Below are 22976 nucleotides of genomic sequence, written 5' to 3' on the forward strand. Positions count from 1 at the left end.
TTTTTGTGGCGCCTCTTGTTTTCAAAAGCATCAGCCCTAATTACAACTTTGTCATAATGTCTTTAGCATGCAATATGGCTGAAAAGTAGAGCCCACTGTCTAGCAGCGCTGCACAAATGAGCTCACTCGAAAAGGGGGTTTTATGATCTGACATTCAGTCAAGGACTGGTATTTAGTTTTACAAGCGAAAAAGATACGGTGACAATGAGGATATTGTCATTGTAAACAGGTCTAGCTCTTGAAATGTGAGACTGAGAATTGTGTAGGAATTTAGGCCTACATCATTTACTGGCAAACAGGACAAACTGAAGTCACCATTGGCACCCTGCATAACTTGAGCACTGTGATAAAAGTCCCCTCCCTCCCTCTCAGAGCCCCCTAGTGAAATACAACCCTCCTCTTTGATGGCTACTTCTCAAAAGTGGTATTGTAATACGGTAGTAGTGTCTGTGTTAATTGCCCTTGTAACTCTGAGCCGTTTGGATTCATCATGAATTGAGGGGTTCTCTCTCTATCTGTCCTCCCCCCCAACCCTGTCGTATAACACCCTGACACCTTGGTGAAGCTGTGTGGTCATTTGTTACTGCAAACAACTAGCTTAGCGACGGAGGAGGTCCCGCTCAAACTGCTTGACCTCTGAGGTCTGTGCTTGCGCTCATCTTCATAATTCAATGACCTTAACGAAAACCTTTTTTGTCTATTCCCAACTCACATTGTCTTCATTGAACCATATTTTTTTTTTGCCTTGGTAAAGTAACAGACATTGTTTCAATAATAGTCTAGTCTAGTAGTGGTGAACATAGGCTAGATTAGGTGGTGAGGGCAAATCCTGAAAATGGATGCAGAAAGAATCAGGATCTTCCGTACCAAAGCATAGTGTGGAGTTTCCCTTGTCTCTGGGTGGTGTAATTGGTCGAGATGAGTCCCTGAATGTCTTTAGTGTCTTTAGTCTAGGATGTGCGGTTTCATGTGTGGGTGGAGCAGCCTGCTATATCCATGGCAGTGTTCTGTTGTGGATGTTTAAACAAGCCCAGTAGCTCTACTGATATAAGATCTGCCGGCTTTGGCATTTGATCAGCTTCAGAAATTAACCTAGCTGATCATTTATTCTGTACAAGTGCGTGAGGTTCTTCTAGCCAGTATGGTCAGTGAGTTACACAAATGTGTCATGTTTGTTAGCCATTCAATAATAGCCCACTAACAGATCTGTTTTTGTGGGTTGAATCTATTGAATATGGATTGTGATCTCTGGTCAGAAGGTCACGACCAGGTCATGCTGACCACAGGGCTCAGATCAGCTGCGTGGTCAAACACTTCACAAGCGTCTGGAAGATTGCGGAGGTGTCATTGCACCAGGGCCAGTTCCTGTTACTGGCATTCTTACTTGTTTAAGAGCCCTTTAAACACAAGACAGCTTTGTGTCCTCTGTGGCAAGGCCCCAGAGAGAACACAGCGCTCTGTTGCATATTATTCCCAGCAGCCAACACTCATTTCCCCTTAGGAACCGAGCGCTGGCTGGCTGGCTAAAAGCAGCAGACCACTAGCGTCTTGCTTCTCTCCCATTGGTTCAGCCTCACGGTCCAGACTGGCGTCATGGGCTTCGTCCCAAATGGCAACCTATTCCCTATATATTGCACTACTTTTGACCAGGGCCTATAGGGCTCTGGTCAAAGTAGTGTACTGTGTAGGGAATAGGGTGCCATTTGGGACACAAACCATGGATCATCTGGGAAAAGGGTCCCAAACAAGAGGCTGGCATGGTCCTTAGAACAGAGCCATACAGAGCCAAGCCTAATGGGCAAGACTATGGCTCCCCACATCTGTGATTATGATCCAGCCTGCCCTGTCTCTTGACGCATGAGCAGCAGTACTATTAGAGGTTCATCATTCAGACATTTTAATGTGTGGTTGGTTAGACGAGAGCCTGAGAGGGCAACATTTCGATTCAACAGAAGAGATGACTTCTTGAGAATGGTCTTTCCATTCGATGTTGGCTCTTGGTGAAGGGTCTGCGTTTTCCATCTAGCACTCTGGGCTACTAAATCGGAATTATTAGCAGGTCTTGAGCCAGGTCATCCCCAGCAAGCGCTCCAGGGAACTGTTTGGAAGAAACAGCTTTGGCCTAAGTGCTCACTGTGTCTAACACAGGAAGCCTGTAGACTATACATGATGGGAAAGACTCCAAGCTATAGCTGAGGCCATAAACTTGCAGAACAGGTTCTTGTGTTTTCTTTTTCAAGAAGGAATGCTTCTTGAGCTGAGGAGTACGTGATAAATGGGAAGTGACCCTTATTTTCTCACAAAGATTGGGAGCAACATGGGAACATGAGGGCTCCATACAGTACTCTCTGAAGCTATCCCTGCCTCCCATGTTTTTGGGGATTAGCCTACAGGGTAGTGGGTTTCTAGAATGGCTTATCAGTCTTAATGCACTCAGAGGAGACCTRAAAGGGCACTTTCCCACAAGTTAGGTTATCTGCTGTTAGCTGGATCCCACAGAGTTCAGCTCTGTGCACAGTGTAGATACTGTACTCTGTTTTGGAGTAACCTATTGCATCAATAACGGCATGTTTTTGCATTTTGCTTGTCAAGCTGCTGCACYCTGAACCACTGAATTGAAGACATTAGATCTTGATCATTATTCATTCCATACACATGAGCTGTACAATGAATTTACTGAGCCAAAAGAGTAATTGCTAATATTTGCTCAAGTGAGTTTGTCCAAGGTTGTGGGTTAACCTCTTCAGCAGCGGGGGTTTGGTCAATGAGTCACACAGGTCATCTTGGCTCCGTGGTCAATGACACTACTCTTATTTATGCRGCAAACTGGGTGTCGTGCCACATCCTGAGCCCCGTGGTGTTAGATGAAACAGCGTGGGCCCATGACAGGTTAAACCACACGGCATGTGGCTCCATTCACTCAGGATGTGTGTATCTGATTCTGTCCTGGAGTACCAATGATCATGATCACTCTCTGGATCTGGACCTATCTTGGTATCCTAAAGACATCTGAAACTGTCTGTTTGATTTCATAGTGTGGCTAGGAGCAGCTCTCCACAAACCGCATCTGACTGTGCGGAACACAGCATTAGAGGAAAGCCTCCCTGGGAGGATAGGTTCGTTCTGCTGTCTGAATGCCTTCAAGTCCATTAGACATTCAGGAGTCCACATGTCTGGCAATATCTGATCTCAAATCAGTTTTTGGCCCCATGGAGATTTTGAAAGGTTTGATGTATTTGATGTGTAAAAGCTTCGCCTCTATAATCCAGTTTGCCGAAGGATGYCCTAAACAGTGTCCTCCATCCTCTCTCCTCAGCGGGTGATCTCCACAGTGCCCAGCGAAGGTGCCCGCCAGGCGGAGGTGCACCCCAAATCCATGAGCCTGGCAGCCTCCACCAGCCCTATGTACCAGAGGATGTGTTCAGACTGAGCCTGGCCAAGGGCGTGTCCATGTCCCTGCCCTCATCTCCCCTGCTGCCTCGTCAGTCCTACATGATGCCCTTGCGCTCCAGCAAGAGATCCCCTGGTAAGCACTACCACTGCCTCCAACCACACCTCACCTCTCTCACTTTTAGGCTTACAGCACTACTATTACTGCAATAGATACACGCCTACACTTACATTTACCAGTCCAGGCGTGAAGTGCTATGAGCATGTACTGTTTCCCCGCCGTTTCTCTGCCGTGTTCATCCCAGGCTGGGACTGGTTCAGTCTCGGTGGACGTCCTCTGAAAGTGAGGTTTCCTGTCTTGCTTTAGCTGTTCTTGTGTCACTGCTGAACATCTGACACAGCGCCTGAGGATCCACAATCCTTTTTGCTTTCAACCACAATTTCGGTAGCTTACAGCTTTTCCCACTAAACATGTCACGCTGCCTTGCGGTTGTTATCCTTGAAAAACAGCTTGTCGAAAAGAGAGGAAAAAACAAGACCACTCAGCGTTTGCACTGTATTCCATCTCCACGTGGGTCCAGTGTGTTTGAGTGACACAGGGTGGAGGAGGGTAAAGGGTTTGTTTGTTTCCCTGTATCCCTCCTCTTCAGCCCTCCATCTCTCCCTCTTTATTTGATCAGCTTCTGTCAGGATGGTGGTCTTCACAACGACGGAGCTTGTCAGCACCCAATTGGTTCTTAACGGGGGCGTGTGTATACACAGTGTCGAATTGTTCGGTCCTCTTCCTCTGCCCCCTTCTTTCTCCGTGTTGAGAACATGGCTGTCAACAGCTGCGGGCGTGTGCAGCCGTCTTCAAAGCTGCCCGGGCCGTTGTATCTGGAGTCTTTGTTTTGTGAAGATTTAGCAAAGGGGATAGAAATCCTTTAAGTGGTCACTCTGGCCTCACATCTGGGACTCATCTGTGTGGTGTCTASTCTTTGTTTTGAGTGTTCTGTGCTTTGATGTAGCCTTTAGTATAAGATGTGCTGGCGAGTATGCTGTTGGCTTCTAGATACAACTAGGCCACTGGTGTGGTTTCAGATCAAGGCTATGTCTGCTTAAGGTCGTTGCTGAAATATTTTCTACACCTCAAGCAAATGCTTAGATTTATCATTGAAAATGTGGAAATCTCTACGGATGAGGTACATTTCACTCGCTCCAACTGTATTGGAAATTGGAACTATATTTTTGTATATTTTTGCCTGTTTCGAATTAGGTTTCTAATGGGGGAGTTGTCTCCTGTTCTAATTTCAGCTACAGATTAGCTTGGGAATAGTACTCTCTGATCCAGACTGTTTTCATTTGAGAGATTGTGGTTGCCTCAGCTTTTTCCCTCTCAACCTCATTTGCTATGCTCTTTTTCCCCAAATCTCTCCACACAGTACTCTCCGATTCGAAYGTTGGATTAGTGAGTATTATAAAGCAAGCAGCATATGTTATGCAAATTAACTTTGTTTTCAAAAGGGGCCTTCGTCTACAAATATGCTTACTCTGAAGTTTATTGTGCTAAAACAAGAAACGGTAGCTATATTTGTTAAAGCCAAGCAAAACCGTAGTCAGGTCAAGGAATGTGAAAGCCACATCTGAATGTGTTGTAAGTTTGCCTGAGCAGTGCACAGCCCCCACTGACTCACCTCCTACTCAACTTAAAACACCTTTTATTCTCTATCCTCCAGGCGGTATTGGTATTTGCCATGATTGTATTAAACCCATTAAAGGCAGCTCTGATGAAAAGCACATTGTCACGGAAAGAGAGAGAGGGAAAGAGAGGGAGAGGGAGGACAGGGTTTGTGAAGGTGAACAGAGAGTGAAGAGCGAGGCCCGTGTTCATTACAGTCACACACTGCTATGGAGGCACTCTGAAGGTAAAGAAGTACTAACGAGGTATAGCAGAGGAGAGAACTAGTTAATATGGGGTCAGAGAAGAAGGCAAAGGGGGATGGTTGAGGGTCGGTGCTCCACTCTCTTGTTCACAGGTAAGTGTCAAACTGCAGGGGGAGAGTTTGCACCTACAGTTAATAAACACACCCCCACCATAGGAAACATCCCAGCTCTCACTAAAAACATGGTTGCCATCTTGAATGTGTTCTTTTGGTCAAATACCTTCAGCGCAAACCCATAGCGAAAGCCTACCGTGGGAGAGTGTGTGTGTTTCCTCTGCTGTAGTTTAGCGATGTTTTTCCAAAGGGAAATGTCATGACCCAGGGACTTATCCTCTTATATAGACGTCATGTCAGAGAGTGGGAATGAGAGAGAGAGAGAGACGTACGTAAGTGAAAGCGGGTTGTGCTGATTCATCCGGGCAGCTCAGAAACATGCCTAGAGTTACCATGACTGAGCACCCGGCGACTCAGCGCAGGGAGGAATGCTGGGGGGGGTGACTGGCTCTCTGCCAGCCACCTCCAGTCCTGTCATCCCCCACGCTAGTCAACCCGTCTCTCTCTACCCACCCTGCTGCTCATCCTACCCCCATACTCCTCCTCATCCATCCACCATGACATTTATGGGAAGTGGTTGCTCTGTTCCCGACGACGTTGTGGCTTGCTTCACTTCCTGACCGATTGGTTAATCTATAGCGTTGTGGCGGACGGCTTGATTTTAATGGCCGTCCTTTCATGAAGACTTCACATAAACATCACAGAAAGCACTGCATGCCAATTAAGAGTGTGACGAATGCCTGAGCCACATGGTCCTGGTGCTGCTGCTGCTGCTGCTTTGATCAGCTAAGCAGAGAGCTTACAACGAAAGCAGCGCAGACATGTGTTGYACAGGACCTCCAGTTTACAGTCTGAAGTTTACAGGTCCGGAGGAGGCTGGTTCTGCTCTAACTGCCAGTGGGACATGATGAAATCCTGGGCAGGTCCACAGTGACCTCCTCTGGTCATGACGGGTCACTGTGTGCCATCAGGGTTCCTTCAGCGTTTTCTCTGCTGCCTCTCGTCTTCAAGGTCACCCACCACAGACCAGCCAGTAACACTCTGAGCTCTGAACCGGCAGTCTCCATCTCCTTGATGACCCTCTGGGGACTGGAAGTGCATGAGCAACATTCAAACATCCCATCTCCTCTCAGCCGTACACACATCTAAATGCTCATCAGCCGCCCAGTCCCCCCCAGATATGCCAATAACAGCTCTGCTTCCATCCCAATGACCAATAACAGCTCTGCTTCCATCCCAATGACCAATAACAGCTCTGCTTCCATCCCAATGACCAATAACAGCTCTGCTTCCATCCCAATGACCAATAACAACACTGCTTCCATCCCAATGACCAATAACAGCACTGCTTCCATCCCAATTACCAATAACGGCACTGCTACCATCCCAATGATAGGCTTTACTAGTGTCATTGAATTTCAACTAAGGAGATAGAGTGGAGTTTACACTCCACTCCCCCCAGCAGAGAGGCTAGGTGAAGACATGCTGAGTCACGTGAGCAACAATTAGGCCTATACTTAGCCATCATGATGCGCTTTAGGGAAACATAAAACGGCAGTTCATAACTTCATATCATATTTATCGCCGTCTCAGTCCGCTTATCATTTTAATCTGTATTTATATGGAATGAGGCTTGGGCAGAGAAGGTCCCTCGTAGGCCATTACACGTGGAAATCATTTAAACTTGTACGCTTTGATGGGGCGCTTTGGCCCCACTTCTCTATGGTTCAAATACTTATTTTATTTATCTCGATGAGTCAGGCAGATGGGAAGGAGAGCACGGTGCAGGACTCTTGGCACTGGGGTCTCTCAGTTTGATATCTATATCATCATCAGGACTGAGAGGTTCATCTAAGTCTTCTTTCTATGCCCGTCCAGGCGTGTAAGTAACCCTGACTGGCCACTGCTATTGATGGATTTGAGAAGACCCTGCTGCCATGATACACTCTACAGTCTCCTTAAGCCCAGTGCTAGGATATCACACAGTGTCTGTATGGAGACACATAGTGGAGTGATACAGATCTACGCTTCGGAGCGGGTAGTGAGAGATACAAAGAGAAGCCGACCATAGTTCACTCAAAGTTCACCCAACGGTATCCGTGAGTGAAGGGCTGCCACTTAATAGTCAGAGTCAGGCTAGCCTCCCCACAAATACCACATCCGACTAATTGAGTAGAGAGAAATAGAGTTTGAACGACAAAAAGAGAACAAGCACAGGGACACGGTTGCCATTCCCCTGGCACAACACAATGTCCTTAATGTTGTGTATCCTTTCAAAAGGTACGTTCACAATCGTGATTTAGTACCTAAATGTAGATATAAAGTATGTAGAAAAGATCATGGATCTATATATATATTTAGATAGGATCATCTTGAGAACTGACAATTATCAAAATCAAAGCTAGACAGTCATGGAGAATCAAAAATTCCTGATTATGCATTCAGGATTATTGTTTTGTCAGGGAATGGGGCCCCCATTGATTTTGTTATAATGTTCACGATCGTCTGAATGAATGGACCAAGGCGCAGCGTACTTAGAGTTTCCACATGATTTAAATATCAAATATGAACTACCACCAAAAACAATAAAGAAGAAAACTAAACGTGACGTTCGGCTCTAACAAGGCAGCTACAACAAAACAAGAATCCCACAAACAACAGGTGGGAAAAGGCTGCCTAAATATGATCCCCAATCAGAGACAACGATAGACCGCTGCCTCTGATTGGGAACCATACCAGCCAACAAAGAAATAGAAAACATAGATTGCCCACCTAGTCACACCCTGACTTAACCAAATAGAGAATTAAAAGGATCTCTAAGGTCAGGGCGTGACACTGTCAGCCTTATGACACAGTGCTCTATCAATTCTTTGTTGACATGAATCCAATCTTCTCTGCATTACCTATTGTACTCAAATATCCTGTCGAGTGACTCCACCTCCTTCATGTGACATGCAATATTTTACTATTCATAAAATCCCTTTGTTCTCTTCAAATCAATAGTCCCTCAAGCAGTACTAATGTAAGCCTACCAATCTATTTATTTCCTATCAAGATATCCTTTCAATTGCTTTCCTGTCGAAAGTGGTCAATACACTTTCCTGGTTTTAAGTTTACACTGAAAGCGTTTACCATCCATATAAAAAAAACGATGTTTTTACTGTTTCTATGCAGAGAAAACTCTGCTACGTAATGCTTAGCATGGCTATGTGTTTCTACTACATTTGATAACAATACCAAATACATGAATAGAATATGGCTAATATATACAGCTAATTTAATGCTCAGGTTTCAGTTCGGTTAACTCTTGAACGAATATACCCCCCTGGAATTCACAAAGACTTTCATAATTATGAACTGATATTGATAACTGCCTTTTCATCAAGGCCGACTTTCTTTCCATGCTCAAGTCTGCAAAATGTTTTCCAATATTAATTTTCTCTCTGCTATCCCCTCCCTTCCTCAAATAGTTTTTTTTTGTCTCTCATCCAAATCACTGTTCGGTTTCCTATTTAAAAATTGAACATTTTAAATTTATGACTTATACTTAAAAGCATAAATGTTCTTTCTGGTAACATTTGTCATTACTTTAGCTTTCCTTCGGTCTTACAAATCTTTTTTGGTCTCTGTGAAGGGGATGCAATTTACTTCAAAGCCAATGACATACAGTATGTTCAGAGGAGACATCTCCTGAAGTCACCTCTACAGTTTTAGCTCAGGAGTTACTTGCCTGCCTCGGGGGATATCATGTGTTTTCTGGGGCTGTGGTAGAAAGGCTTATATGATGCGTCCAGAATGACACACTATTCCCTTTTGACGAGGACCAATAGAGATCAAATGTCTATGAATATACTGAAAAATACTACTATGGTGCCTGCTGAAGGGTTGCTTTCTTCAGAACCCATTGTTTCAGATAGTTCATGATACAAAATGGCCGCTGCTGTCAGAATTATCTAGTATTTCAATAAAGCCTACATTATACTGTAGAAGAGGGAGGTTTTTTTATGAAGCACCTAATGTCAAGATGTTTGACTTTGGCCTTTTTTTCTCTCAGAAATTCAAGACCATACATTCCCAGCAGTTACCCATGCATAATTAATTTAGCTCAACAGAGAGGGTGAGAATAGACATGACTATTAAACATGTAGAAAGCTTATACCTGTTTGCAATTCCCCATGCTGGTTAGTTTCAGAAATGCATTGCGTTGTCCAGAAGGATAACGGTTATGAGTAAAATAGTAAGTAGCCTATGTATGCTCATGACATTATCATGACACAGGCATGTCAAACATGATTATAATGAAGTAATTCTCTTCTAGGATGCCTAATGGGTGTATTACAATAGAAGGCAAAGAGGAGGCTTCATAGCTTATCACTATGGGATCTGTGTCTTGCTCTCCCCATTTGTTTTGTGTAATAAAATAATTGACCAATGCTCAAGGTCTTGCACTTGTAACTGGATCCATTAGTTGCAAATCTTTTATTTCCAACCGTCTTTTATCTCAGTCTGAAATACATTCTGTTTCACTACTGAGCTGTAGAATGACGTCCCGACAGCAGAAAGAAGGGTATTGTCCGGCCTCCTTTTCTTGTTGCCACAAAGAGCCGTGTTGTGTTTCATGAAGAGTTGAAACGTTAACAAGTCAGAGTCCATCTTAAAGAATGTGAAATTGCCCATTAAAGATGTTTTGAAAAGCGTAGATAATCACCCCATTCCTCATTAGGGATTGACATCAACCGACCGACAATATTTTACATTTGAGTGCTTTTCTGAACTACGTTATGTAGCGTAATAGCTCATGTGCATGCCATGGAGGGCTTTCACTTGTCTAAGGTCGAGTGACAGGCGGTCGTGTGTGCGCGCGTGTTTATGTGTTGTGTGTATGTGTGTGTGTGTGTGTGTGTGTGTGTGTGTGGTGTGTGTGTGGTGTGTGTGTGTGTGTGTGGTGTGTGTGTGTGTGTGTGTGTGTGTGGTGGGTGTGTGCACAGCTCAGTGGGCATGGCCCGTCTAAGCTTCACCACAGAAAGCCAGTGTGCAAAGTGAGATCACGCTTGGCTGCCTCTCTCTCTCTCCTGAGACCAGACCACTCTGCTTGGCTCCTCTGTATGCCCCCTCACCCCTATATGGCTGTCTAACACCCCTCTGCCCTGTCCTCTCCACCCTTTTTGGGGTAAACTCCCAGCCAGGAAGCTGGACCCTGTTTRAATACTTCAGAAATGCATCCTTCCTTCCTTGTTTCCTTGAGGTAAGCATAGATTTCTATGTGATTGTATAGGTGAAAACAAGGTGACCACTGTATTATTTTCACCAATCCAACCCATTCAGATTTGTGATTACTTCAAGGAAGGAAGGATGCAGGATGGAAGTATTCAAACAGGGCCCTGGTCTCTCAGGTGCCCAAGTTTCTGGACCAATAGTGTGTCTACTATTTCTTGTCCACATTGGATTCCAGACTATTTTGTTCATCAACCAGGAAGACACACACTAGATAGTAGGCTGTTGTTTGATAGTGTGTTGTTTACACAGGATCGAATCATGGATAGCATTGTGTTGTATATGGCAAGAAATCTGCGTGTCCTGCCACCCGTTTTTGTCCCTGTAACAAGCCTTTAAAACCCACTGAACCATCACAGTTCTGCTGAATTAAAGCACCATAGATGTCCTTTGTAAATAAACTGCCTTGTTCCTGGGTTGTGTTAATTAGGCACAAAACAGAAGAAAACAGAGTGAAACATAGAAGGACTACCTGAACTTGTCCAATAACAAACACCCGTTTATGTTAAAGTTTTGCTACGGTTTGTGGTAATGAATACGACCCTGGTTTGTTTTCCATAGGACTGTTGTTATGGCGTTTTCCTCTCCCTCCCACCCTCTCTGTGTTCAATTCTGTTTCTTTCCGCTTTCTTCCCCTACTGTGATGAGCTCATGGTCGCCGTTGGAGGACATCACACTGAGATAATACTTATTTGTCCTCTCTGCGAGGGGTCTGCTGAGAGCAACGAGTTCGGCTCATGCATTTTAATTTGTTATGATTGGCTTAGAGAGTCGATGTGATTTTGGGTCCTGGGGTGKTCTGTCTGTGTGGGGAGTGGGAAGTGTATGTTGGATGAGGCTGTGTGAAGAGGAACATGGTGGTTTGGCACCCTATTCCATTATACTTTTAGCCAAWGTCCGTCAAAGTAGTGCACTATATAGGGTAAAGGATGCCTTTTGGGATGCACACAGTCTTAAGAGAGACAGAGGGAGCTGGCGTAATGTCTTCTCCTTGGTCTGTCCTTTACAACATCTCAACGCCCCCACTCACTCACTCTCCAGCCTTTTTCATGCTTATTTAACAATGCAATTTCTCATTGGGCAGGTCTTCAGTGCAGAATATTAGCGCTCYAAAGGCTTTCTCGGGGGACAGGCAGCCATTGATAAAGGCGTCCAGGGAAACATGAAAGACTTACATCTTGGAGATGAGATTTTGGTGGGAAAAAACTCTGTATTTTGTCCTCTGACTCTAAGCTTGCTATACCTCACCATCTACATTATCGAGCCCTTTCAACTTGATTCGATCTTAATACAGTCGCATTTTGGTTTCTGCTTGAGTGGATTCACTCCTTTGACAATATCTCAACTTTCAAGCATGTGGTTTGTATTATTCACGTCATCATGGCATACTGTATGCATAGAAATGAAATGCTTGAAGGAAGTGAATGCATTAGTGGGTTGGTGATTATCCTGAGATGTTGACCTCGACTTMGTAAATCTACTATCTAAAACAGCGTGGTCTGTCTCCTCTCTTCCCCCTAGCTAATTGGCTCTGTGTGACTCCTCCTAATAGGTAGAGCCTGACCGTCCACAGATAAATGGAGTCTTATGCAGACTGTTTGCCTCCAACTCAGCCAAGAAGCTGACTTGGTAGGGTTGCAAAAAAATGCAAGTAACTTCGGCTTCTTGGCGGAGGATAGGTTTGCAAAAACGTTCCGAAAATTCCCAGGTTTTCCAGAAATCCTGGTTGGAGGAAGCTGACTTGGCCAGGTCCTTCCTGATGGAGGCCAGCCACAGACAAATCAGACGGGTTCAGACTTCAGCTCACATGTGGTTTAGTTGAAAGAGATCCAGCCTAGTTGGTGGTGCTCCAGAAACATCTGTCTCCCTGGCATTGTAGAACGTTAGTTCCAGGCAGCTCCCGTGCTCGGTCACTGGATTGGTTCCTGTTTGGCTCTGCTCTGTTTTCCACTCTAAAGATGACCATTTTCTTCTGTGATATGTATAATACCTCTAATTTACTCACATACACCCGCATATATCATATAGTTTTATCAGTGCTATTGACGTAGGACAAATAAACATTTGTGATGATTACCACATGCCACAGCATTGGCGGTGTAGCCCTGGCTACGCTCTATGCATTTCAAGTCCTATATCCATAGATGGCAGTATGAATCAAGCTGAAGCGGTGGTTGGTTCCAGTGCTTTAACATTGCTGGCTGCTGGCTGGAACCGTATCTGAGGACAAGATCACAGGATGGGGGAAGCGAGATGGTTTCACAGCAGCACAGCACAGGCCGGACCAATGTTCCATCTGAGTCCGAGGGATGGAGAGCTAACACACACACACACACACACACACACACACACACACACACACACACACACACACACACACACACACACACACACACACCACACACACACACACACACACACACACACACACACACACACACACACACAACACCACACACACCACACACACACACACACACACAGAGGTGGGGTGGATATGATGTGGGAATGGGAAACGGCAATCTCTTTCTCCCCATCTAATCTTTCTGTTATGGCTGGGGTTACACATGCAGTCACTAGAACACCAGAGGAGAACTAGATTGGGTTCTAGTAGGTCAATCTGGAAGGAAGGAATGCATACCTATTATAGATTAGATAGATTTTAAGTTTACTTCCTGGTTATCGTTGTTTTTCCACTGCTTTTTGGTCATGTTTCTTGCTCACCTGATCAGTATTTATCCTCCTTGTCTTTATGTCTTAATTACACTTGTTTATTATATTTATATTGAAAGACTTTCTGCTCGCAGGTTGACTGTACTGATGCCCTCAGGCAAACAATATGTGCTGTTTACTCATTATTCTTTGTTGCCAGTGCAATAGACATTTAGGTTTTGTAGAAACATCTCTCATGCTATCTTTTCATGGCTGTGAGAGGCTTTTCAGGCTGTGTGTGTGTGTGAAAGCATGGTGGTTCAGAGATGTCCTTTGATAGTGCTGCTGTCACAGGAATAATTGAATAGCAGGCAGCCTCCTTTTGAATGGCTTGGCCCTGCACTGTGCCTTGGGATCAGGGGTGTGAGTGCACACACACACGCACACGACCCCAACACACACACACACACACACACACACACACACACACACACAACACAACACACACCACACACCACACACACAGACCTACGGAGCGATGCCTCCGGCGTGGCCAATGCGTCAGCGGTTGATCATAAAGACACAGCAGGGAACAGGTCTGCGTCCCAAGTTACACCCTATTCCTTATATAGTGCACTGCTTTTGACCAGAGACCTGGTAAAAAAATAGTGCACTATGTAGGGAATAGTGTGCCGTGGATAAGGTGCTTCTAAATCCTGTCAGTCGGAGAGAGAGAGCAGTACACTAATCTCCGTAGTCCTCACCAAGGGGTCAGAACCGAGACCCTCCTGAGGATCCTTAGCTCCTGTCCCAGAAACAACACCTGATTGGGATGCAGCCTGGACCTCATTCTGCAAACCGCTCTCTCCTGATCCCATACATGCTAACAAACGCACACTTTACCTTACCGCAGAGGCACACACCTCTCCATGCATGTGCACACACACAACACACACACCACACAACACACACACACACACACACACCACACACCACACACACACACACACACACCACACACACACCACACACACACACACACACACACACACGTCACAAAGTTTCTACGAGGCTAATTGCTGTGGTTTCCTGCTGCAGTAGTTTGCAATCCCCGGAGCTGGCCGGTGTGTTTGTTACAGCTGAGTGTCTGCAGCTCTCTTTCTCTCCGGGCTGTCAGACAGAGCAGAGCTGCTATCAGCACAGGAGCTAGCTGTGTGTCTCTCTCTCTGTGTACCATACTGTGTATGAGCCACACGGAGCTCCACCGAGCCCGTCCAGCAACGAATTCCCATCTGGAAAAGTGAATCCTGCGAGAACTCTCAACGCCTCTCTCTATCTTTCTCCCTCCTTCTCTTCATCTATCTTCTCCCTCCTCTCTCTCTTTCGCCCTCCTTCTCTCTCTATCGTTCTCCCTCCTCTCTCCATCTTTCTCCCTCCTTCTCTCTCTCTTCTTTCCCTCCTCTCTCTATCTTTCTCCACTCCTCTCTCTCTGTCTCCCCTTCTCTCTCTCTTTCTCCCTCCTCTCTCTCTTTCTCCCTCCTTCTCTCTCTCTCTCTCTCTTTCTCCCTCCTTCTCTCTCTCTCTTTCTCCCTCCTTCTCTCTCTCTCTTTCTCCCTCCTCTCTCTCTCTTGCTGCGCTCTGCCTGAAGGTCTAATCAGGAAGCCCAAGTATGTGGAGAGCCCTCGCGTTCCCGGGGACTCCATCATCTCAGCGCTAAGGAAAGTGGCTGACAGCAAGACAGAGTCCTCCCACAATGGTGAGTGTATTCTGGGTGTTTTTGTGGGTGTGTCTGTGTGTGTTTCTATGGGGTTTGGCTGTGATAGGCACTGGAGGAGATGGAATGAGAAAGACTGACTAGGGGTTTTAAAGTCCTGAATCTGACACTGGTTCTGTCTGTCTTATCCTCTGGAATTCACCAGGGTTTTGACTCCAGAGCTGTTTGGAGTGTGTGTTCGAGAAAGTGTGTGTTCGACAAAGTGTGTGTTCGGCAGAGTGTGTATTCTGCAGTTTGTGTTCAACAGTGTCTGTTCGACAGTGTGTGTGTTCGTTAGAGTGTGTATTCTGCAGTGTGTGTTCTAAAGAGTGTTTTCTACAGAGTGTGTGTTCTACAGAGTTTGTGTTCTACAGAGTGTGTGTTCGTCAGAGTGTTTATTCTGCACAGTGTGTGTTCTACAGAGTGTGTATTCTAAAGAGTGTGTTTTCTACTGAGTGTGTGTGTTATACACAAAGTGTGTGTATAATGGGGTTATGCGTAGGTTTGTATTTGTTTTATGGGAGTGTCAACCACTGTATGAGTGTTCTGTGTAATTGTGTATCTAGCAACGAGTGATGTTCTAACAAGTGGAGGTCGGTGCCGTTTCAGATGAGGGAGGACAATCATTTTTTTATGAGCATAGCCTTATTTCTAACAGCATATTGGATGACTGTCATTCATATTCCATTCACCCAGTTCAATGTAACATTTATAGGTTTAGGCTACTATATGATACTCACATTTTCCCTATACCTATTATGAGGTTGCTATAACCTAGGCTATTAATGAAAGTATACAGCGTAGGTTCACAGTTCGAGAGAAAAATGTGTGTAATCAAGTTGACAGACAGTGACACATTCAATACCGCCTTGCGCACTCTTGCTTGCATCTAGCTGATCTAGGGTGTATGAGTGTTTCTAATTAATAAATTCTGGTATGTTTATCCCCATTTCGTTCCGTTTGTTTCCGTTTATGAAACGTTTTCAACAGAATCAGCGGAATGATTACACCCCTGATTACCCACAAACACAGTTCACTTTCAAAGCAGCCACATACAAACAGCATGATCACTTTGCTCGTTGAATAATTCCTTCTCGCATCTACGTACTCTCCTCCTTTTACCTTTTCCCTTCGCTTGTGCACAACACAACAGCTGTCTGTGACCAGGCRAAATAACCTTTCCAAGCCAAACCTTCATACCATAACCGCCATAACCGCTAACCGCTACACACAGCCTAAATCATTGTCACCATATTATCTAACGTCAAAGGCAACATAGCTAATAGAACTAACACGTTAGTACAATCATGCAGTACAGTGTACAGCAAGTAGTAGGTGAAAGTGAAAAATATACAACAAAATATAGCTCTCTCTTTCTTTCTCTCTCTCTCTCTCGCTTCCCCTTCATTTTACAACATTCATTATCTGATCCTTTGATTGGGTGGACAACATGTTAGTTCATGCTGCAAGAGCTCTGATAGGTTGGATGATGTCTTCCAGAAGTTYTCATAATTACTGGTTAAATCTACGGAAGGGGGTGAGAACCATGACCCTTCTAGGTTTTGTATTGAAGTCAATGTACCCAGAAGAGGACGCAAGCTAGCTGTCCTCTGGCTACACCATGGTGCTATGCTACAGAGCGCTGTTGAGGCTACTGTAGACCTTCATTGCAAAACAGTGTGTTTTAATCAATTATTTAACGTAAATATATTTAGTATAGCTTTATCTAAAAAAAATCTAACTTTTTTCATGTTTCACGATTTAAAATGTTCTGAAATTCACTGAGGAGGATGGTCCTCCCCTTCCTCCTGTGTAGTCTGGCTGTTTTGCTACGCTCCGTGTTTGGAACATAATGAATGATTCTTTTTGCTAACATGTGGTTCAATGTGTACAGTAGGCTTGTGCAAGCTTTTGGTTTGATTGGAGTGTGATGTGGAGTTGAATAGATTCATCTGCTTGTGTGTGTGTTTGCAAGCGCACGTCTGTCCCTGTCCATGTGTGTGCATGCGTGTTTGTGTGGGTAAGGGTAGTGTTCCACTTACTGCTCTGTTTTGATTTCCAGAACAGGGTGGAGTTTAATTCCTCCCATCGGCTGTAAATGGAATGTGGGCTGTTATATTTAGTCAGGGAACTCTGAGATGCCCTCTCATTGTATTTGGCTCATGTAACAATTGGAAGAAACCCAGCGTAGGTCAGAGTCGTGGGGGCGTCCAAAATGGCAACCTATTCCCTATATAGTGCACTACTTTTGACCAGAGCCCATAGGGGTCATATGTAGAGCACTAATAAAGGGTATTAGGGTGCCATTTGCCACGCAGACACACAGCCAGTGTGGATTGGAACATACCAGGGCTGGAGGGTGTGTCTGTGTCGGGGCCGGGGAAGTTGGCTCAGCGTCTTAGAGCTACCGTGGGACAGGGAGGGCGCCGGTTCAAAGCCGTCTGGTGGCTCCGATGCTAAGCTTGTCCAATAGTTGTCTAGGTGTACGTCACAAATGACACCCTATTCTCATTTGGGATGCACAGTAACTCTCAGACTGGGCTGCTCTGCTCCGCTGGACACAGCGCAACGTTGGGTTGCTGCTGCTGAGCAGCTTCACTGTTTCCCTTTCTCAAACACAGCCACAGCGTGTTACTCTCTGTTACGCTGCGCATGCTCCTAACACGGTACATTTGTTGAATGTTGGAGGGTTCCAGTAGGGTCAGTCCCAGGCTCTCTGTGTCATCAAACAAAGCCCCAAATAGCCTGGCCTCCCCCACCTCCTCCTGGTACATTTCCTTCATATTTAGCTAGCAACATTCCTCCTGACATTCCTTTCACAGCAGGCCTGGTGACCCCAGCACCCCTCCAGCCGCCCCCCCCCCCTGCACTCTGCCACCAGCATGTGTTTCCAGGAGAGGGGCGGGCCCAACGTTGTCTTAACCCTGCATGTGCTTGAGCAGGGCTGCCCAACCCTCTTCCTGGAGATCTACCGTCCTGTGGGTTTTCAGTCCAACCCTAATTTAACACACCTGATAATTAGGGTTAGGGTTAGGGTTAGGGTTAGGAGGAATTTGACTGCTGAGGAATAACACCGACATGAGGAATTAGTAGTGCTGAGCAAATTACCAAAATGTTGGTTATTTAAAAAACAATGTTACAACTAATTTACCAACATCCATTCAATTATTTGAATTCCATTTCCTTCTGTTTTTTTTCTGTGACCTCAATGCAGTTTCTCTAGAGATAAATCAGATCAAGCCTGAACTGTGYAATGTAGTAGGGAGTTGTAGTTTCCAACAGGACAATATTCTACATAGTTTAGCTCAGAAACCGTGGTAATTAACTACAATGATCTTAATCCATGGCACGCCTACAGAAGACTGCACAATCGAGAGCAGTGACTTCACAAGATATCGTTACCTTCAAAAATACATGATCTAAGTGATTGATAGTTGGTATTCAGCAGTCATACATTTTACTACTAAAATAGTGATTTTGTCAGTCAGCTCTATAGAGATGAGATGATGACTTGGAATGAAATAATAAAGTCATCAAATAAAACAAATGTAATAAACACAACAACTGAAATATTTTATTAAAGTAAAGTAATATGAATAAATGATGGTTAATAAGTAATAATCAGTAATGGGCAGTCACCACCATCATGGGACTCTGTATTGTTACRGCATTACAATCCACATAATCAAAGTGCATTTAATATTTAAAAAAATAATAAACATAACAAAAAAAAAAAACGTCATATAAAATATATGTTTTAACCGAAACCGAACCGACCTCAAAAAGCACTAAATGCTCAGCACTCAGAATTAGTCAACATATTTCAGTAATGGCATAAAAGCATGTACTGTTAGGCACTTTCTAAGAACTCTGTAATAAGGCCTAATTGGTATGGCTTAGCTGTCAGCACGGTGAGGCCCAGGTGCACTGAACTCTGGACGCCGCACACACACACACACCGCTATAGAGTTTCACCTCTGATTCTGAGCTCTACACAGACTCCAGTGAGATCAGTCTTCTTTTCATGTCCATCACACTTGTGTGTCTTGAAATGTGTTCCATGAGGTTGTAGTAGCCTATGTTACAAGAATGTGTTCCTGTTTCAGTCATTCATTCATTCCTGTGTCCGCAATAAGCGTGTGTTAGTTCTATGGGAGTAATGTGTATTAGGGCTGGGCGATATGGGCAAAATATCATATCACAGTATTTAGAAAATGTTTGACAGTATTTGATGGTATTTTATGTTTTAGAATAATAAAAATTCGAACTTTGCTTTATGAGTAGTGTGACCCTAGCGTCTGATTGTTTTATACGGTTCAATTCAAATTCAACCCAAAATAAGTTCCTGCATTTCCAGCGGTCATTTGAGATCATTTCCACGCTACCATGTAGGGGCAACAACTAGGCCTTATTTTAAATGTTGCAATTGTGATTTTTCTTGCGATTTAGATCAAAGCACTTGGGTGAACTGTTGGAATCATGGAAATAGAATGATTATTCTAATTCTATAGTTAGAATAKAAATAATAGTGGGCAGGGAGGAGTTATTGTGACCAAAGTGATGGTCAGTGTGTCCTAGGGGACCCTATAATCTTTGGCTACATGAAATGTTTCTTCAAGTAGCCAACATATTCATGCTTCGCCTATTGCTCTTTGATTTAGAAGGTACTGCTGCACAAACAACATGCGGATTTAGGCCTATACCATCACTGGTATCAGGCTGTTATTAGCTAGTTACGTTTKCTCTGACTCAGTACATTTGTTAGCTAGAACGCTTGTGGATTTATATTAAGGAAGAAAGTGGAAACAACATTGTTTTCATCAACATTGTGCTGCATTGACCATGCAGATTGAACGCAAGCGTCTCGTGGTCAAGCAACAACAAACACGCTCCTTGAGTGAAAGGGGGCGGGGCTAGGTCTGTGTGGAAAGCGGTATGGAGCAAGAGAGTGGAGAGGGATGACTCAAGTAGCATAAAAATGTATTTATCATCCTTGTCTTTATGTCTTAATGACACTTGTTTATTATATTTATATTTGAAAGACTTTCTGCTCAGGGTTGACTGTACTGATGCCCTCAGGCAAACAATATGTGCTGTTTACTCATTATTCTTTGTTGCCAGTGCAATAGACATTTAGGTTTTGTAGAAACATCTCTCATGCTGTCTTTTCATGGCTGTGAGAGGCAGGCTGTGTGTGTGTGTGTGAAAGTATGGTGGTTCAGAGATGTCCTTTGATAGTGCTGCTGTCATAGGAAGAATTGAATAGCATGCAGCCTCCTTTTGAATGGCTTGGCCTTGCACTGTGTGTGGAAAGCGGTATGGAGCAAGAGAGCGGAGAGGGATGACTCAAGTAGCATAAAAATGAACGTTACACACAGCATATCAAATTTAACAAACCAAAAACTAAAATAACATTATAGAAGGTCAAGTAAAAACCCGAATCGGTCTGTGCATCAATACCGGTATATAGCAAAATACGGGATACCGCCCAGCACTAATGTGTATAGCATCTCACTAACAGACACTGACAGACATATGACTGGCCACATATTTGGCCTAGGACGGCCCTGAGAGGTTACGCAAATCATCTGACCTCCAGGGGTCAAGTAAGAGGGCTTGTAACAAGGTCAGTGTCACTTTGGAATTCTGTCAGGAGGATCGGAATGCCGGGTTAGGAATGAGTGGAATATCCATCGGAAGTCTGTAGCATGAGAACTGTGTGACATTTAGAACCGGATCAAGACAGCAGCGGCTCAGATGAGTTGTGAAGAGTCTTTTTGTTCTAAATGATTCCTCATCTCCAACTTTATGAAAGCTACGTTTCACAGCATCTCCAATGGATGGAGAATGAAAGAGAGAGAGAGAGGGGGACTGCTGGGTGACTGAAGGGAACAGAGAGAGGRCTTTGTGGGGTGTTTGGAGGGTTTGTTTATGCGCTAGGCCCTATGTGTCACAGGAAACGCTGAATATTATTTTCTCTGTGGATGTGTTTTGGACTATTCCAGTCTTTTATGTTTCATTTAATGGATACCACGACTCAGGCTCATGAACACCCAGGAGACATATTTTGGTTTTGGGTTGGGTTTTCGGGTTTAAAAGGGTCTTTCCTTATTGCTGAACATGGATGATGGGGTTGAGAGAGACTAAGAAAATACATGTGTGTCTGGAGTCTGGAGTGAAGGGATCTCACTTTGCTCCGTCTTTGAAGAAGGATACTGCTTCCAGCACTCTAAAAGGCGTGCGTGTGTGTGCATGCGTGTCATGAATGTTGTGACTGTTTGTGTGTGTGTGTCATGTATGTTGTGTGTGTGTGCGTGGTTGTTTGTGTGTGTGTGGTGGTGTGTGTGTTTGGTGTGTGTGTGTGTGTGTGTGTGTGTGTGGTGTGTGTGTGTGTGTGTGTGTGTGTGCCGAAAGACAGCAGTGGTCACGTTGTCTCAGCTGTGGTCGTTCCTCATGTTCCCCCCTGAGGTCTGTCTCTGCCAATCAGGACTGTTCTTTCTCTCTCTCTCTCTCTCTCTCTATCTCTCTCGCTCTCTCTCTCTGTCTGTTCTCTCTCGCTCTCCTCTCGCTCTCTCTCTCTCTCTCTCTCTCTCTCTCTGTCTCTGTTCTTCTCTCTGTTCTCTCGCTCTCTGTCTCTCTCTCTCTCTCTCTCTCTCTCTCTCTCTCTCTCTCTCTCCTCTTCTTCCTCTCTCTTTCTCGTCTCTCTCTCTTGCTGTTCTCTCTTCTCTTTCGTTCTCGCTCTCGCTCTCTCTCTGTCTCTGTACTCTCTCTCTGTTCTCTCGCTCTCTCAAACTCCATCCCCTCTGCCTTTTCCCTCACTCTTACTACCCCCTCAGGGACTTAGTAACATTTCACACCCATGTTTCTAGTGACATTCATGTTCTATTGGATCTATCTGCAACCTCCATAGGCATGGTGGTTGTGGGTTTAGATGGAACTAGTTGATTGTCTACAGTTAACATTTACTGTATCCCATATATTTAGTTCATATGGTGAGATTCCTAAATGCATCTTTAACCAGTGTGGGGCATTTTTCTTCTCTATTAGACAGATGATGCTCTTTGGTCGTGTTCATTAGGCATCAAACGGAAGAAAACAGATTGAAATTTGGAGGGACTACCTGAACTTGTCCAATAAGACACACCCGTTTTAATTTTCCGCTGCAAAACGTTTTGTTATGGTGTCCACTAATGAATATGTGTGTGTGTGGCCATCAACAATGCACTAGTGTGGTGCTGCTGTGTCTTAATGCAACTCCACGTCCACCTCCTCCAGCATGTTCTCATTTCCTCAGCCCTAAACTTCTCATCAGGCAGAAGTAGGTGATCCGAATCAGGATTTCACAGCCACACTGCTGGGGCCTTGGCAGACATTTACAGTAAATGTGTGATGACATCATCAACAGGCACCACCAGGCATGTTAAAGACGGTCTTTATTAGCCACAGATTTATCAGGAAGGACCAGTCTCTCAAACAGCGGGTTAATATCAGACAAGTAAGTTGCCTGGGAAGAGTTAGATGAATCGGTTCTGGATGATGAACCACCTGTTAATTGGCACCACATAGACAGCCTGCAATGTATGTTACTTGCTTTTGTTCAGACTGAATCGCTCAATCTCACAGCCTTGAATCTCAAAACTACAGTTCTGTCTGTCTAAATCCTCCCTGTTTTTCACCCTGCTGTTGATTGCCAAGGAACCTCCACAATAGTGAAATGAATAACCTCCCTGATAGTCTAAGATAAGAGCTCTGCTTCAGGAGATGGTGCTTCATGGCGATGTCTTTGAACACAGATTGGGATGCAGACATCAGTTGTGATTCACTGGTCCCTTTTCAAGAGGAAAATGTCTATGACATATTAGATGGATGGGTCCTAATTATGGTTTACTGTAACCATTGATATGTGTATGCCTTTCCCGTGGCATCTTAAA

The 22976-nt window shown here is 44.5% G+C and overlaps 1 protein-coding gene across 4 annotated transcripts in view; it reads left to right on the forward strand.

Moving 5' to 3' along the window:
- LOC111959602 (protein TANC1) overlaps positions 1-22976 on the forward strand; it is a 173837-nt gene that overhangs the window by 60580 nt on the left and 90281 nt on the right. For all 4 annotated transcript variants that reach the window (XM_023981286.3, XM_023981287.3, XM_023981289.3 and 1 more), the window contains exons 3-4: positions 3317-3526; positions 14941-15048. In XM_023981286.3, coding sequence (XP_023837054.1) covers positions 3317-3526; positions 14941-15048 — 318 coding nt within the window. The remainder of the gene's footprint in view (positions 1-3316; positions 3527-14940; positions 15049-22976) is intronic.

Source organism: Salvelinus sp. IW2-2015, linkage group LG36, assembly GCF_002910315.2.
Source record: "Salvelinus sp. IW2-2015 linkage group LG36, ASM291031v2, whole genome shotgun sequence".
NCBI classification, from domain to species: domain Eukaryota; kingdom Metazoa; phylum Chordata; class Actinopteri; order Salmoniformes; family Salmonidae; genus Salvelinus; species Salvelinus sp. IW2-2015.